At 36.6% G+C, this 13,954-nt stretch overlaps 1 protein-coding gene across 8 annotated transcripts in view; it reads right to left on the bottom strand.

The window, feature by feature from the left end:
• The window catches only part of ITSN2 (intersectin 2), a 126,244-nt gene that overhangs the window by 59,397 nt on the left and 52,893 nt on the right, over positions 1 to 13,954 (bottom strand). For 7 of the 8 annotated variants that reach the window (XM_027555941.1, XM_027555948.1, XM_027555942.1 and 4 more), the window contains 5 exons: positions 13,205 to 13,354; positions 10,352 to 10,492; positions 9,267 to 9,354; positions 6,142 to 6,281; positions 5,028 to 5,108 (listed from right to left, as the gene is read on the bottom strand). In XM_027555941.1, the coding sequence (XP_027411742.1) occupies positions 5,028 to 5,108; positions 6,142 to 6,281; positions 9,267 to 9,354; positions 10,352 to 10,492; positions 13,205 to 13,354 (600 nt within the window). The remainder of the gene's footprint in view (positions 1 to 5,027; positions 5,109 to 6,141; positions 6,282 to 9,266; positions 9,355 to 10,351; positions 10,493 to 13,204; positions 13,355 to 13,954) is intronic. The other variant, XM_027555947.1, reaches the window with a different exon arrangement.

Below are 13,954 nucleotides of genomic sequence, written 5' to 3'. Positions count from 1 at the left end.
TTTCACCTATGTTTTTATATTTATATGCAAAATTTGTCATAATATTCCCTCTTATTGTTTGCAATGTATTCAGTTATTTTTCCTTTTTACCCCTAACTTTACTTTTACTTCCTTATAAAAATGTCTTGCCAAAGGTTTGTTAATTTTTTAATCTATAAAAGTAAAAATTTGGTTTTCTTAACTCTTTCTATTAAATATCTGTGTTCTATTTCACTATTTCCTTCTACTTTTTTCCTCCTTTATTATGCTAGTCTTTTTTTAGCTTCTTAAATTGAACACTTAGCTAATAAATTTTCATTTTTTCCCTAATATAACCATTTAAGGTCAAATCCTGACTCTCTGGGTTGAATTTCTTTTTGCTATCTGTGTGACTCTAGGCAGCTTAATTTACTTCTATGTGAAATGTGAACCAATAATAGAAGGTATATCACAGGGGTAATGTTAAGGATTAAATAAATTAATATAAGTAAAACATTTAGGACAGTGCCAGTCACAGAGAAAGCCTGTAATAATCTTATCTATTATTAGTACAGCTTGATTTATGAATTAGAAAATAATTATTGACTCCTGATATGAAATATGAGGAATCTGCTCATTTACACTACCCCACATCTCCTCTTCATTTCTCAATGTTTGGCTGTAACTTAAAAATAGACTTAAACTACTATTTCATTTTCATAAACATTTGACAACATTTTGCAACTCTAAATTTTTCTTTTTGAAAATTTTCAGATTTAAAAAAATTTGACTTAAGTTTCATACACTGATGCTTTCACCCCCTAGAACGTCTTCATTATTCCACATAACTAGTGTTAACGTCAGCACCAAACTAAAGAATGTTACTAGTGACATAGTAATATTACTTAATACAGAACTCTTATTCCAAAAATGTTCCCAATCAGGTAAACACTGTCCTTAATAAGCTTTTTTTTTTTTTTAGATCCACTATCCAATCAAGGACCATACACTTTGTTTCATTGTTGTGAGGTCTCTTCCATTTTTTTATGAGATTCACATTTCTAGTGTGTGGGTTAGTATTTTATAGACCAAACCACAGTTTGGGTTTGCCTAATTATTTCCTTACATTTACACAGATGAAGTATTTTTGGCAAAAACAGCATAGAAGTGATGTGTCTTTCTCAGAGCATCCTATCAGGAGACACGTAATGTCAGTTGGGCCATTCTGGTAATAGTAAATATGACTGCCTGGCTGAGGACGGTTTACCTGGTTTCTGGCCTGAGGTAATAGTAAGTATGACTGACTGGGTTTCTGGCCTGAGTATTCTCGTTGCTCTTCATTGCCTTTTCCAGATGACTATTTCTCCTCACTCGTACAAATTCCGTGCTTCTGAGGCTCAGAATACCATCCAGTAGTTCCACCCTCCCCTTCCTCTTTACTGTCATCTATCAATCACCTGGTCACTGCTCCTCACTCATTCATTTTCATTATTCTCCCAATCTTTGACATCCACATAGATAACCCCATCAAAACCTAAATTCAGGCTGATCTCCTCAATGATGACCTCTTTTTTTGGGGGGGAGGAGTCCATTTGATCTATCACTTGCATTATTATATCTTGTCATCATCTCAAAGAAAACTACCATTGATCAGTATCCCATTTCCCAAACATAAGTTCTTACTTATCCTTCAAGCTTTTCTTATATCTGACGCATCCATTTCAACAGTTTTTCAACCTCTCTGGGACCTCTGCTCTGCTGACCCCATCATCCTCTCTTTTTCCATCAACAGCCGTTCCTCTTTTCATATCCCTTCATGTTCAGAACATATGTCATAGTTCATTTTATCATAATTACTGTGTTAAGATCTGTAGCTTTCTTATTCGTCCCTCTCTGCCCATGTCTATTAAAACCTCAAACCTGTTTAAATCTATGAATCTATGTCATTACCCTTATCTGTACTTACATACAAGCAGCTGAACTTTGGTGGAAAGAAAAAAGACAATTAGTCATGCTGTTTCTTTTTTAAATTCATGAACTCCAACTGTGAATAAGCATTCAACGCTGCTCAGGATGTGGACTGCTTTCCTCTACTAAACTTGCACTCTCTAGCCACACTGAGATGTATTATTTCACGGCTACTTTTCTCTCCTGAAATCTCCCAATCTTCCATTCATTTTCCTCACTACCAGCCAATAATCTTGCTACATTAAGCCAGACTGGATCTCCCTCATCTTTCCATCTCAAAAGCATTAAACCTTCCTGCATCTAATCCATTTCCTTCTAGTCTGAGTTATTCCATGTCCTCAACTATTCATGATTTCTTGCAACGATCCAACTTGCTTCTGATTTTAAGTTTTGAAGCTGTCAACTTCCTACTCTCCACCAACAAATTTAACTGACTTCATGCCTATCTTATCCCCATATGCTATACTGGAAGTATTCTTTTTATCTTGAAGAACAAGAATATCTTAATCTGCTTCCCTGGAAATTTATTCCATCAATTATCACCACTTTAAAAGTCTCAATCTCTCACTTTTCTCCTCCCTCCCTCCCTCTCTCTCTCTTTACTATCTCCTTCAAGTCTTTTCTTTCCTTTTTTGAATTAAAAAAGTAGCTTTTACTTAAAAGAATAAATTATATGAAATGAGAAGTGTTCTTAAAATCTGGGATATATGGTTTCCTACTGGTTTTGACTAATTTCTACTTTTTTCTTCTAAACTCTATACCAATAATAACTCCAAATGCTGCCTATCTTCTGACTGAGAACATTCAAAACCATTCATCCATTCAGCAAGTATGTACTACCACCCATGATGTTCCATGCACTGTTCTAGGTGTTGGGAATTCAGCAATAAAATATTTGGCTTGAGTAGGCAATTAAGCAGAGAAGCCAATGGCACCCCACTCTGGTACTTTTGCCAGGAAAATCCCATGGACGGAGGAGCCTGATAGGCTGTAGTCCATGGGGTCGCTAGAGTCAGACACAACTGAGAGACTTCACTTTCACTTTTCACTTTCATGCACTGGAAAAGGAAATGGCAACCCATTCCAGTGTTCTTGCCTGGAGAATCCCAGGGACGGGGGAGCCTGGTGGGCTGCCGTCTCTGGGGTCGCACAGAGTCGGACACGACTGAAGTGACACAGCAGCAGCAGTAGCAGGCAATTAAGACCCTCTGATGGATATGGTTAGTTACCCAAAAAGCTCTATTTTCTCCATTTCATGCTTCTGTCCTAACAAAAACTATCCATTCCTCATGTATCCTTATGCTGCACAAGAAGGTGATACCACTTTCAAGCATGGCTCCAATTATTCTTTTACTTTTCAACTTTATTATAAAGTATAATTGATAAATAAAAACTATATATTTAAGGTATACAACTTGTTTTAATACACATATACACTGTGAAATGATCACCCTAATCAAGCTAATTAACATATTCATTTCTTCATATAGTTACCACTCCCTCTCTCATTCCCTCCCTCCCTGTCTTCTCTCCCTCTTTCTTTCTTTCCTGAGAATGTTTAAGATCTATCCTCCTAACAATACTGTATTGTACAGTTCAAATTCGCTAACTATAGTCACTATGCTGTGCACTGGATTTCACAATTTTTCCATCTTGCATAATTAAAACTTTGTATCCTTTGTTGTCTTTCTTAAACCAAAAAACCCCAATACTCTCTTTTTAACCAATGCTTTCTTTTTCTCCATGCTCTCTTTTCACTCTTCTAAAGCTTTTCCCACTCACTCCACCCCTCCTCGGCTCCCATTCATTTCTGATCTGCAGCAATCCAGCTTCTGGTGGTCATTCAACTGAGATGACACTCTCAAAAGGGTCTTCAAAGGTCTTCTTGTTGGCAATTCAATGGCAACTTTCCAGTACTAAGTTAACTGACTGCTCTGTATCATTTCTAATGGCTGCAGAAAGCCTCTTTTCTTGCTTTCTGTACAGTCATTCTCCTGACCACTCTGACAGCATAGGTTTCATCCCCTTTTAGATTCCTAAATTGCCTCTGATGAAAGCATCAACAAGCAGTGAAAGATTGGAAGGCAGGAAGCGGAAGGAAGAAAGTAAAACAAGAAACAAGAATAATCTGCTGGCCTGTGGAGAATCAAATGCTAACTCAAAGAATCAGACCTGTGTGTGTGAGCATAGTCCACAAACCATCGTCAAACTTCACTGCGTACATGAAGAAACAGGTTTAAACGTCTGTGTGACCTGAAGCACAGATTCTAAGGTCAGATAATCTGGCCATTCATGCTATAACCATAAAGGAAAGGCTGATATCATCTTTCCATCTACTTTTCCTTAGGTAGCAATTGAGTTCTACTTCCTGCCTTCACTGTGTATGTACATTTAAGTGCCCTGTTGTCATCCACTTTAGTACTGAGTAGAATGTATTTAAAAATCTACTAGGCTCAGCTAGTGGTAAATATAAAGCAAGTCTCTTTAAATTAAATTTAAATAGGAATTCATTGAGTATTTTAAATATTCTTTGTGCTATTTACACATGAAAAAGTGAACTGCTTATTTATGATTTAAACATTTTTCTCTGTGGTGCAAGTGTATCTAAATATGAGACCTGATAACTAGACAAAACCAAAGCTGCATCTACATTATTGGTTCTTATCATAGTTTTGGGAAGCAGCCTGATATATACATGATGTAACCTTGCCCTAGATGTCAGAAAGTATTTAAGTTTTACTTTAAACAGTAATTTTCAGTGATATGGGTAAATAATTTAGTCTCACATTCCCTTAGTTTCCTTTTTAATTGAATCAATAATCATCCCATCATTTAGCCTCACTCACAGGGAATCAGGTAATATTTCTAAGTGTCGTGGGCTCCTCATGAGAACTCTGGGCAACCTTACTGATTCCTGGCATTAGACTCAAACAGGCAGTGAAACAGCAGAAGGATATTTAAGCAAGCAGAAAGAAAAATGTTTATATTGTATAGGTTATTTCAAACAAAGACACTTAGATAAATGCAAAGAATAGTCTAGTGTTTAAAAAAAGAAACAGTAAAGTAACTCAAAGAAAAAGAGCTAGATATTAGAAAATAACCTTAAGTAAGAGGAAGAGGTTGTTGAGACAGCTTAGCAGAGACAAAAGGCACTGAAGAACAGAGTCATCCATATTCCCACACTGTAAGATAAGGCAGATAAAAAGCCAATTAAACTATGTACAGATTAAAAAAAATAATGTAGGGAAGATAACTTGGTTGGTTTGTCTGTCCATCAATGACAAATTATTTGGTTTTCTTTAAATTTTTTTTCTACAGAATATATGCTGGTGTAGAATATGTCATTAACATTATTCACCTCAAATTTCCCTCCTTCACTAAAGCCACCATGGTTTCTTTTCTTGATCATACTGTTTACTTTATGGTTGGTGTAACATTATTCTAAATAAGTTAGCAAGATGAAAGTCAAATGAAGAGACAGATTTGCCTGAAAAACCTTGTAATACTTTATGCTCTGAAAACTTCACACTTTGTTAGCAAAGGAGTAACTGAGACTAGTCCCAAATTTCAATCATGTGCCATTAGTCTGATTTTTGGCTTTTAATATTTTCTTTCATAGGTATGGCTTCAGCATACAACTAGTACTGCACAGAATGAGAAGCATATGGTATATGTTTTGGACATCTGCTCTTCCACTGCAGCAAATAATGAGTCACGAATCTACTTTCCATGCAAAATTTTTAGTGCCAAATTATGCTTTGGATTTCACTGGTTATTGCATTATTTCACAAAGGTTAATTAAATTATAAAAAAGAATTTAGTGTGTTAAAAGAGCCTCTACCACCTGGACTATTTAAAATTTTCCATATTTCCCATTTTCAAATTTGCTTAAGATCATTCTGGCTGAGATCCATACTGACAAATCTAATGTAATACTAATATTGACAAAGGTAATTATTTTTTAAATGTATAGATGCCAATAAAAACAGTCATCAAAAACTGGAAACTATGGTAAATTGTATGTTTACACGACTCAATGTTTATAATATATATGGAGAACATTAAAAACAATCTTGCAATCCTGGTGTAGCTCAAATAATAAAATAAATTATGTAAATAATGAACATATTAGCTTTAGTTATTCATTCAATTAAATCAAAATAAGGAAGGTAAAGAGGCAGCAAATTAAAAATGAATATAATAGAAGATAATTACCTTCAGTTCATTGTTAAATGAATCCATTTCTGAAAGCTTGGATGCAGTTTCTTTCTCAAGAGCATCTAATTGTTCTTTAAGTCTTTGGCATAATTCTTCTTTTTCTAATGATTTTTTTTGAAGTAAACTGATCCCTAAATCTGAAATACAAACATTACACAGTTTATTTTTTGCAGAAGTTCTTGTCCTTACTAGTAATGAATGGTTATTGTCTGGTCAAATTGGTATAACTACAGAGACAAAAGCTGTACACACATACTATGTTTCTAGATTCTCTATTTAGTTCCAGTGCTTTGTCTAGTTTTGATCAAACATACATTATTTTAGGTATTACACCTTTCATAACTTATGTTTTGGTATTTGATAGAGCTAGTCTCGTTCTCCCACTTTTTCATATCTTACCCCATCTTGCGTATTGTCTCTTCTAGGTGAATTTGTGAATTATTGTACCAAGTTTCATTTAAAGAAACCTGAATTAAACTGAATATATAGATGAATTAGTAGAGAACTAAACAACATCTTTAAAATGTTGAGCTAGTTCATTCAGGAGTAGAATATAATATGTAGCTACTTATCCAGGAATCTTTTATGTTAATCAGTAAAATTGTATGGCTGTGCTTTTCTTTATTCATTTAACAATGAGAATGCTAATGTGAGTGAGACTTCCCTCCATATTTTCTGAATAAATACTTTTGATATACAGTAAAGTTACTAATTTTTATATGCTGATTTTATATCCAGGCACCTTGCTAAATTCTTTATAATTCTAAGAGCTTTCCAGTATTTCAATAAATATTTAATCATTAAATTACACATCTGTTATATGCACGGCCCTGTTCTTTGTTCAACAGTAGGTAAACATGAAAGATAAGCATGGGTTCTATTCTAGTGGGAGACAAGCATTGGGAAAAATAAAAGTCAAAGAATATTCATTCTTAGTATTCAAACTGAGCAACAGTAATAATGGATGCTTTTATATGGAATGTGATCATATCCTATCTACGAGCACTGTGTTGGATAAATGAAAGAGGCAACACCGTAGTGCAGTGAGCTTTACAGTCAGATACACAAGAATTTGAACCTACTATTAAATGATCTCGTGTGTATGCTAAGTCGCTTAGTCATGTTAGACTCTTTGAAACCCTATGGACCGTAGCCCACCAGCCTCCTCTGTCCATGGAATTCTCCAGGCAAGAATAGTGGAGTGGGTTGTCATGCCCTCCTCCAGCGGATTTTCCTGACCTAGGAATCGAACCCATGTCTTTTTTGTCTCCTGCACTGGCAGGCAGGTTCTTTACCACTAGTGCTACCTGGGAAGCTGAGACAATCTTGGGTAACTTCTTAGTCTCTCTGAATCTCAGTTTTTCCAAACTGAACAATGGGAATAACAACTACTACTTCACAAGGTTGTTGTAAAGATGAAAGGAAATAATGCATGAAAACTGTCTAGCATGGTGCTTGGTGCGTGGCTGACAATTTTACATGGTTACTGTTATGGAGTGAGGAATCTGAGGGATACTGGGTACTTTGTAAATTCCAAATAAGAGCTTCCTATTCTGGACTGGACTAGAACAAAGATTAATAAATTTATAAAAGCTAACTGAACAAATTAAGAAATAAAGCCAAGGAGCAAGACATGAGAGACTAAAATACCACTTCATTATTAATAAAGCTGATGTTAGATAGCATGGTTATCTATGCTCTACCAGAAGCAGAGCTCTACTGGGTCCCTAACAAGACACAATCTACATCCTACTCACAGTTCAGACACTGAGAGTGAGGATGACAACATACTTTGTACCCTGCACTGATCAGGAGGGCTGTCTTATGTTGCCTCTGGAATGCCTGTGAGGGGTGAGGTGGGAGCTGATACACTTTCAATAACCAAGAAAAGAAAGCACCCTGTTCCAGGAACATGGTCTGAGAAGAGACGTCAGTGGAAGGTGGGGGACATGATAAAAGTAGTTCAAAAGATTGATTTTTCTATGCCTGGTGCTTCTTCCATGTAAGGGGACTTTGATAAGAATAACAGTCCCAGCTTCTTTTAACTCTTACATAATTGGTGAGATCAAGATAAGGACCTGGGCATAAGTGCCCCTATATCTTTCCTATCCCTTGCTTTCTTGAGGTTGAACTGCCCACAGGAATCTGCATTCTATTTTGTTCATGCACCCAATATCTTACGTTGGGCAGCTGTACTGCTCACAGATAAATCATGCTATCTAATGTCAGCTTTATTAATAATGAAGTGGTATTTTGGTCTCTCATGTCTTACTCTTTTGCCTTATTTCTTAATTTGTTCAGAACTTGGGCAAAGAAGAGGGATAACTCTACTTAATTGGACCTCTTCAACAACCGGAAGTGTAATAAAGAGCCATAAAGTGAAAAACTGGCACTCAGTGGGAGACATTTAGGATACTTTAGCTAGTTTTAACACATTTGCAGTTACTTTTCTTTAAATAAATCTTTCTTCTGCTACGCTATTATTGGCATGCTATCCAACATAGAGATTTTTTTTTTTTTTTCAGTTTTCTGGTTGAGACTTGAATCAAGAGAAATGTTATATTCTTATAAATTACACTGGAATATTTTGTTCCACAGATGTCAGAGGGCCAAGTTGGTAAAAATTCTTCACATGAATCACAAAGTTAGATGATTTAAAGTCTCAGGAAGGGTATGCCAGTTGCTTAGGCCTATCATTGCTGTACACTATTACCCTAGAGTCCAACAGGTTTGGCTTCATAGAAAAGTGTCCTCATAAACAGTTCTTTCTACAATTAGTGAAGAATCTTGCCAAAATGCACAGACAGCATTGTGTTCAAGCCAAACTGAGGTCTTGTTTAACTGTAATCTAACATTTTATTTGATTAATATTTAAAATATATAAATAAAAATGGTGTGAGACAGGAAGTCAGATCACAATTGTTACTTTATTTGCATTTACTTTTTATTGCTAAAAATGACCCAACATGGGATCACTTTCACATAATTTAAAAAGTTTAACTATAGTCAAAAAATGTTATTTATAATAGAATGATGCTATTTTTTAAAAGTAGCAGAGTATGACTGACACATTCAGAAAAGAATAAAGAATAAAAGAGGCAAAACAAACCTTAGAGACTTACCAGGTGTGTTACCGAGCTGCATGTTTTTAATTCTTTCATTTAATAACTGCTTCTCTGGCACCAAATAGATAAGTTTATTTTGATACTCCTTAAAAAAGAAAAAGTAATACCTGATTAAAACTCTGTAATGTTGTCTAAGAATTTTTTGAAAATGTAAAAACATAATTTGATCACTCGTAAAGCTTAGTATAGGATTAATATATAGAATAATATATAAATTGCTTACAACTTATAGATAAACTAGAATGGAGTCAAACATGATTTAAAATACAAATATTTACACATAAATCCATTTACAAAAGACTGGCTGAAAATAAAAGGTGGGGAAGAAAGCTTTGCTAGTAGGGTATGTCGAGAAGCCTGACAATTTCCCATGTCCTAAAGGATGAGAACAGGCACAGCCTAAGAGGTGCCTTTGGTATCTGCTCTGAATGGTGTGTGGAAGCTATGATACCTGGGCTATGATACCCCAGGATGAAGATCAAAGAGGGGCCAAAAACTCAGGGATAGCTGGGAAAGCAGGTGTAAATCAGACAGGAAATGTTATTTGGCGTCTTGTCTACATCTGCTGTGAGAAAGTAAAAACATTATGTTAATTACTGTTAGTCCTTATGGAAAAACACATTTGGTTAAGAGGACTTGAGATGCAAAATGCTTCCAGGGTCTCTTTTCTACACAAATAAAGAGCAGAATTACCAGGTCCCTGAGGGCATATTTAGTAATTATATTCTCACCACAATTTCTGAAAGAACAACATTAGGTAAAAATTTCCTAAAAGTAGTCACAATAACCTTAGTTTAATATATATTTATGTATGTATTTATTAAAGACTTAAAACACAAAGTGGCAAATGCTCAGGGAATGCATAAATATTAAGCAGAATTTAGCCAGGTGTCAGGCAGAGTTTTAGGGAGTCCATGAGATTCCTGATATTCCACAAGGTTGTGTATGTCTACTACCCTTTTACAAGGAGGTCACTAGAGGCTCCACGGGGTTCAGGACCCCAAAAGCAAAAAACCGCTAGATTAGGAAGAGTTACTAGTAACTGCTCACAGTGAAGGACGATTCAGCAGCCAAGCACTCACCTGAAGCTCCTGTTGAAGCTGCTTGATTTCCATGATTTCCAGGTCACACTGCTTATCCAGAACTTCCAGCTCAGTCTTCTGAGTTTGCTTTCTGAGTCGGACATCTTGAAGTCTGCCTGAGATCTGCTGATGTTTGCCATTCTACGGGAAGACCATATAAATACAGTTATATAAAATGCTAATAAGAAATGCTCCCATCAAGAGAATAATATTTTTATTTAAATTGTAAATGTCATTTGTCATTTATATTCACTCTAGGATAAATGTCTAAAACCAAGTTAACTCAAGAGAGTAAGTAGCAGGAAACTCTTCTGTTCATGGAGTTCTCCAGGCAAGAACACTGGAGTGTTACCATTCCCTTCTCTAGGGGATCTTCCTGACCCAGAGATTGAACCCAGGTCTCCTGCATTGCAGGCAGATTCTTAACCATCTGAGTCACCAGGGAAGCCCCTAAGATAAATGTCTAATACCAAGTTAACTCAAGAGTTATTAGCAGGAAATGTACCATTCTGAGTATAAGAGCCTTAGATGTTAAGTGAGAAAGCACAGACACAACACACTGAATTTTGTTTTCTGAACCCAGCATTCAGACACTAATTTTTAATATTAAAATATAAAAAAATCTCAAAAAATAATGACGACGAGAGGGTGTTAGTATGTGACATTTAGGGTTACCTTCTCTGAACTTCTACTTCTATCTTCAACACTACCAGCTAATTCCTCCAACTAAACAGTGTCCAGGACTTCCCTGGTGGATCAGAAGGTAGAGAATCAAACCTGGGTTTGATCCCTGGGTTGGGAAGATTCCCTGGAGAAGTGAATGGCAACCCACTCCAGTATTCTTGCCTGGAGAATCCCATGGACAGAGGAGCTTGGCAGGCTATAGCCCACGGGGTCGCAAAGAGTCAGACATGACTGAGCAACTTTCATTTCATTAAACAGTGTCCAAGAGGGCCTCTTTGGCCATGATACTCTTCTCCTATAAAAATATTTTTTTTTCTTTCTGAGAAGAAAAAAAAAGGAACAAAAAATAGCAGAGATTCTCAGTGGAAGCTAAGAAGGGAAAGGTGTTATGGGCTGAATCGTATCCCTCCAAATTCATATGTTGACTGTATTCTCAGTGACCTCAGAATATGACCATATTTGGAGACAGGACCTTTAAAGACTTCACCTTTAAAGAGGCGATTAAGATTAGATGAGGTCAGATGGGGGCCCTACTCCAATCCGATTGGTATCTTTGTAAGACAAGAACATCTGTATAGAAAAGAGACAGCAGAGATACACAGGCAGAGAAAAGCCCGCATGAGGACACTGTGAGAAGGCAGCCATCTGCAAGCCAAGAAGAGAAGCCCCAGAAGAAACCAGGCATGTTGACTCCTGGATCTTGGACTTCCAGCCTCCAGACTGTGATAAAATTAACTACTGTTGTTTTAGCCACCTGGTCTTTGGTATTTTGTTATGGCAGGCTTAGCAAACACAGTGGGGTGAGGAAAAAAGAGGCCACTGGTTAAAAATCACCAATATTGAGGTTTTTACTGAAAAGTCTGTTTCATATTTGAGAAATACATGCTGAAGGGAATATGCTGTGCCCATTCTGGAGTTCATGTTATTTTCTTCAGCAAACTTAAGAATAGGCTTTTCCAGACTCTGCACATTAACCTGTGCTACTTGCTACTGTTTGGTGTGTTACTCCAGTTCTTGTGGGTATATACAGTCTTAAGGATTCCTCCCACAGTATTTTGAAGAAAAAAATATATAGCCAACATAATGGTTCAGACAGATATCCAAATAGCTACACAAAGAAGTGAAAGTTTTCAGGACTGTTCTGTGGTACTATGGCATGCTTAATAACTGTGGTATGCTTTTCTACCTATTTGAAGGCAAAAAACAGTATCTTTTTGAGGAAAGATACTATGACTTTTTAAAAATGTAATTCATCAGCCAAATAAAACATCAGATTACAATTAAACAAGATGTAAATATGGTTCTACTATACATAGCTGCTGCTGCTGCTGCTAAGTTGCTTCAGTCGTGTCCGACTCTGTGCGACCCCATAGACAGCAGCCCACCAGGCCCCGCCGTCCCTGGGATTTTTGCAAAACCCTACTATACAATCAGGTCAGGTTTATGGAACTTCAGAGTTGTAGTCCAACAGCATGCCTTACTCAGACCCTTTATATCTTCTCATCCTGCATTTCAAGCAAAGTCTTTTAATACTTTGATGCCCCAACATCTGATGTGTGAAAACTGATAAGCATAATGGCCAATATTAGTTAACAACCATAGTCTTAGAGAACCGAAAGAAACGGTAAGAGATCATTTATGTCAGCAGTTTCCGATCATTTTTTTCCTTTTTAGCAGTAGAATCCTTTTTTCCCAATCAAAGCTTTTTCCCCAATAAAACGGCCACAGATTAATGTGCGATTCTCTGTTGTGAAGTGTGGGTAGAAGTGGGGAGAGGAGACACTGTCCTGCCACCTTGGCTCCTCTCCCCACCTCTTGCTTATCCTTCTGTAGACCATTTTCCAGTATGAAAAAATGAAAATCACTGAACCAGCACAAAGCTTTACTTTACAGATGCACAAAGTGAGGTACAGAAAAGGGAAATGTCTTACCCAAGAGTACACTGCCTATCCACATCTAAACTAAAACCACAACAATTCTCAACGTTTGGATTCACTATCCTTTTTTAGTAAACTATACTGTCTAGACTGTTAAAAAGCACGTATGAAAATATGATTAATTATATTAAGATGTAATATATTCATGAGGTAGATTTAAAAAACAGTAATAATTCTCAACAAGTAACTCTTGCATCATTCAGATAAATTTCACTTAAATCTGTAAGCATACCAGTGCTTCCAACTCGAGATGGAGGCTCTTCTTTTTAGAGTTTAACCTGACAATTTCTTCCTGTTCTCTATTCCTTCGACTGAGAAGCTCCTGCCTACGAATTCTCTCCCATTCTAAACGACGTTGTCTTTCAAGTTCCTGTTTTGCGGCCTGAAAATAATGAACCAAGGTTAATTTTAAAATTAACACTTTTTGCATCATTCAAAAACTGATGGGAAGACAAAGTAAAGCTGAGGCAGCATTTAGCACTGAGTGGACTCGAGGTCGAAGGGTAACAGGGCAAACCTATTGTTATCAATGGACCTAAAGACTTTCACAAAAACAAATTCATTCAGCAGACTTTCTGACTGCGTCAAGCACCATCTTCTTGCTGCAGTTATTTTTCCCTTAATAAACAAAAGGACAACTCCATACATATAGATGTTTGTAGGAATAACTGCACCTTTCTTCTGGTATCAGGGAATAAAAAACTTTTATTTACAATTATTTCAGTGGCACTGTAATTTACATGCACAGTCCTTGAAAATACAGCCAGGCCTCCCAGGGACCCCGCACAGCAACATTTATCCCAAGGATCTGTGTAAGCTCACCCTCTTAATTCCTCTCAAGGCTTTCTTTCTGCCTCTCCAATTAACTTGACCTTTTACTCTAGATCCTAAGCTTAGTTTCATTTAATGACCTGACCAACTGACTTCTTCTAGCTCCTCACTCAACTCAGCTTTGCGACCAATCCTGCTCTGATTGAGATAC

This window comes from Bos indicus x Bos taurus, chromosome 11 (genome assembly GCF_003369695.1).
Source record: "Bos indicus x Bos taurus breed Angus x Brahman F1 hybrid chromosome 11, Bos_hybrid_MaternalHap_v2.0, whole genome shotgun sequence".
NCBI classification, from domain to species: Eukaryota; Metazoa; Chordata; class Mammalia; order Artiodactyla; family Bovidae; genus Bos; species Bos indicus x Bos taurus.
Note: the sequence above shows the minus strand (reverse complement) of the source record. Positions and strands in the feature narration are given on the sequence as shown.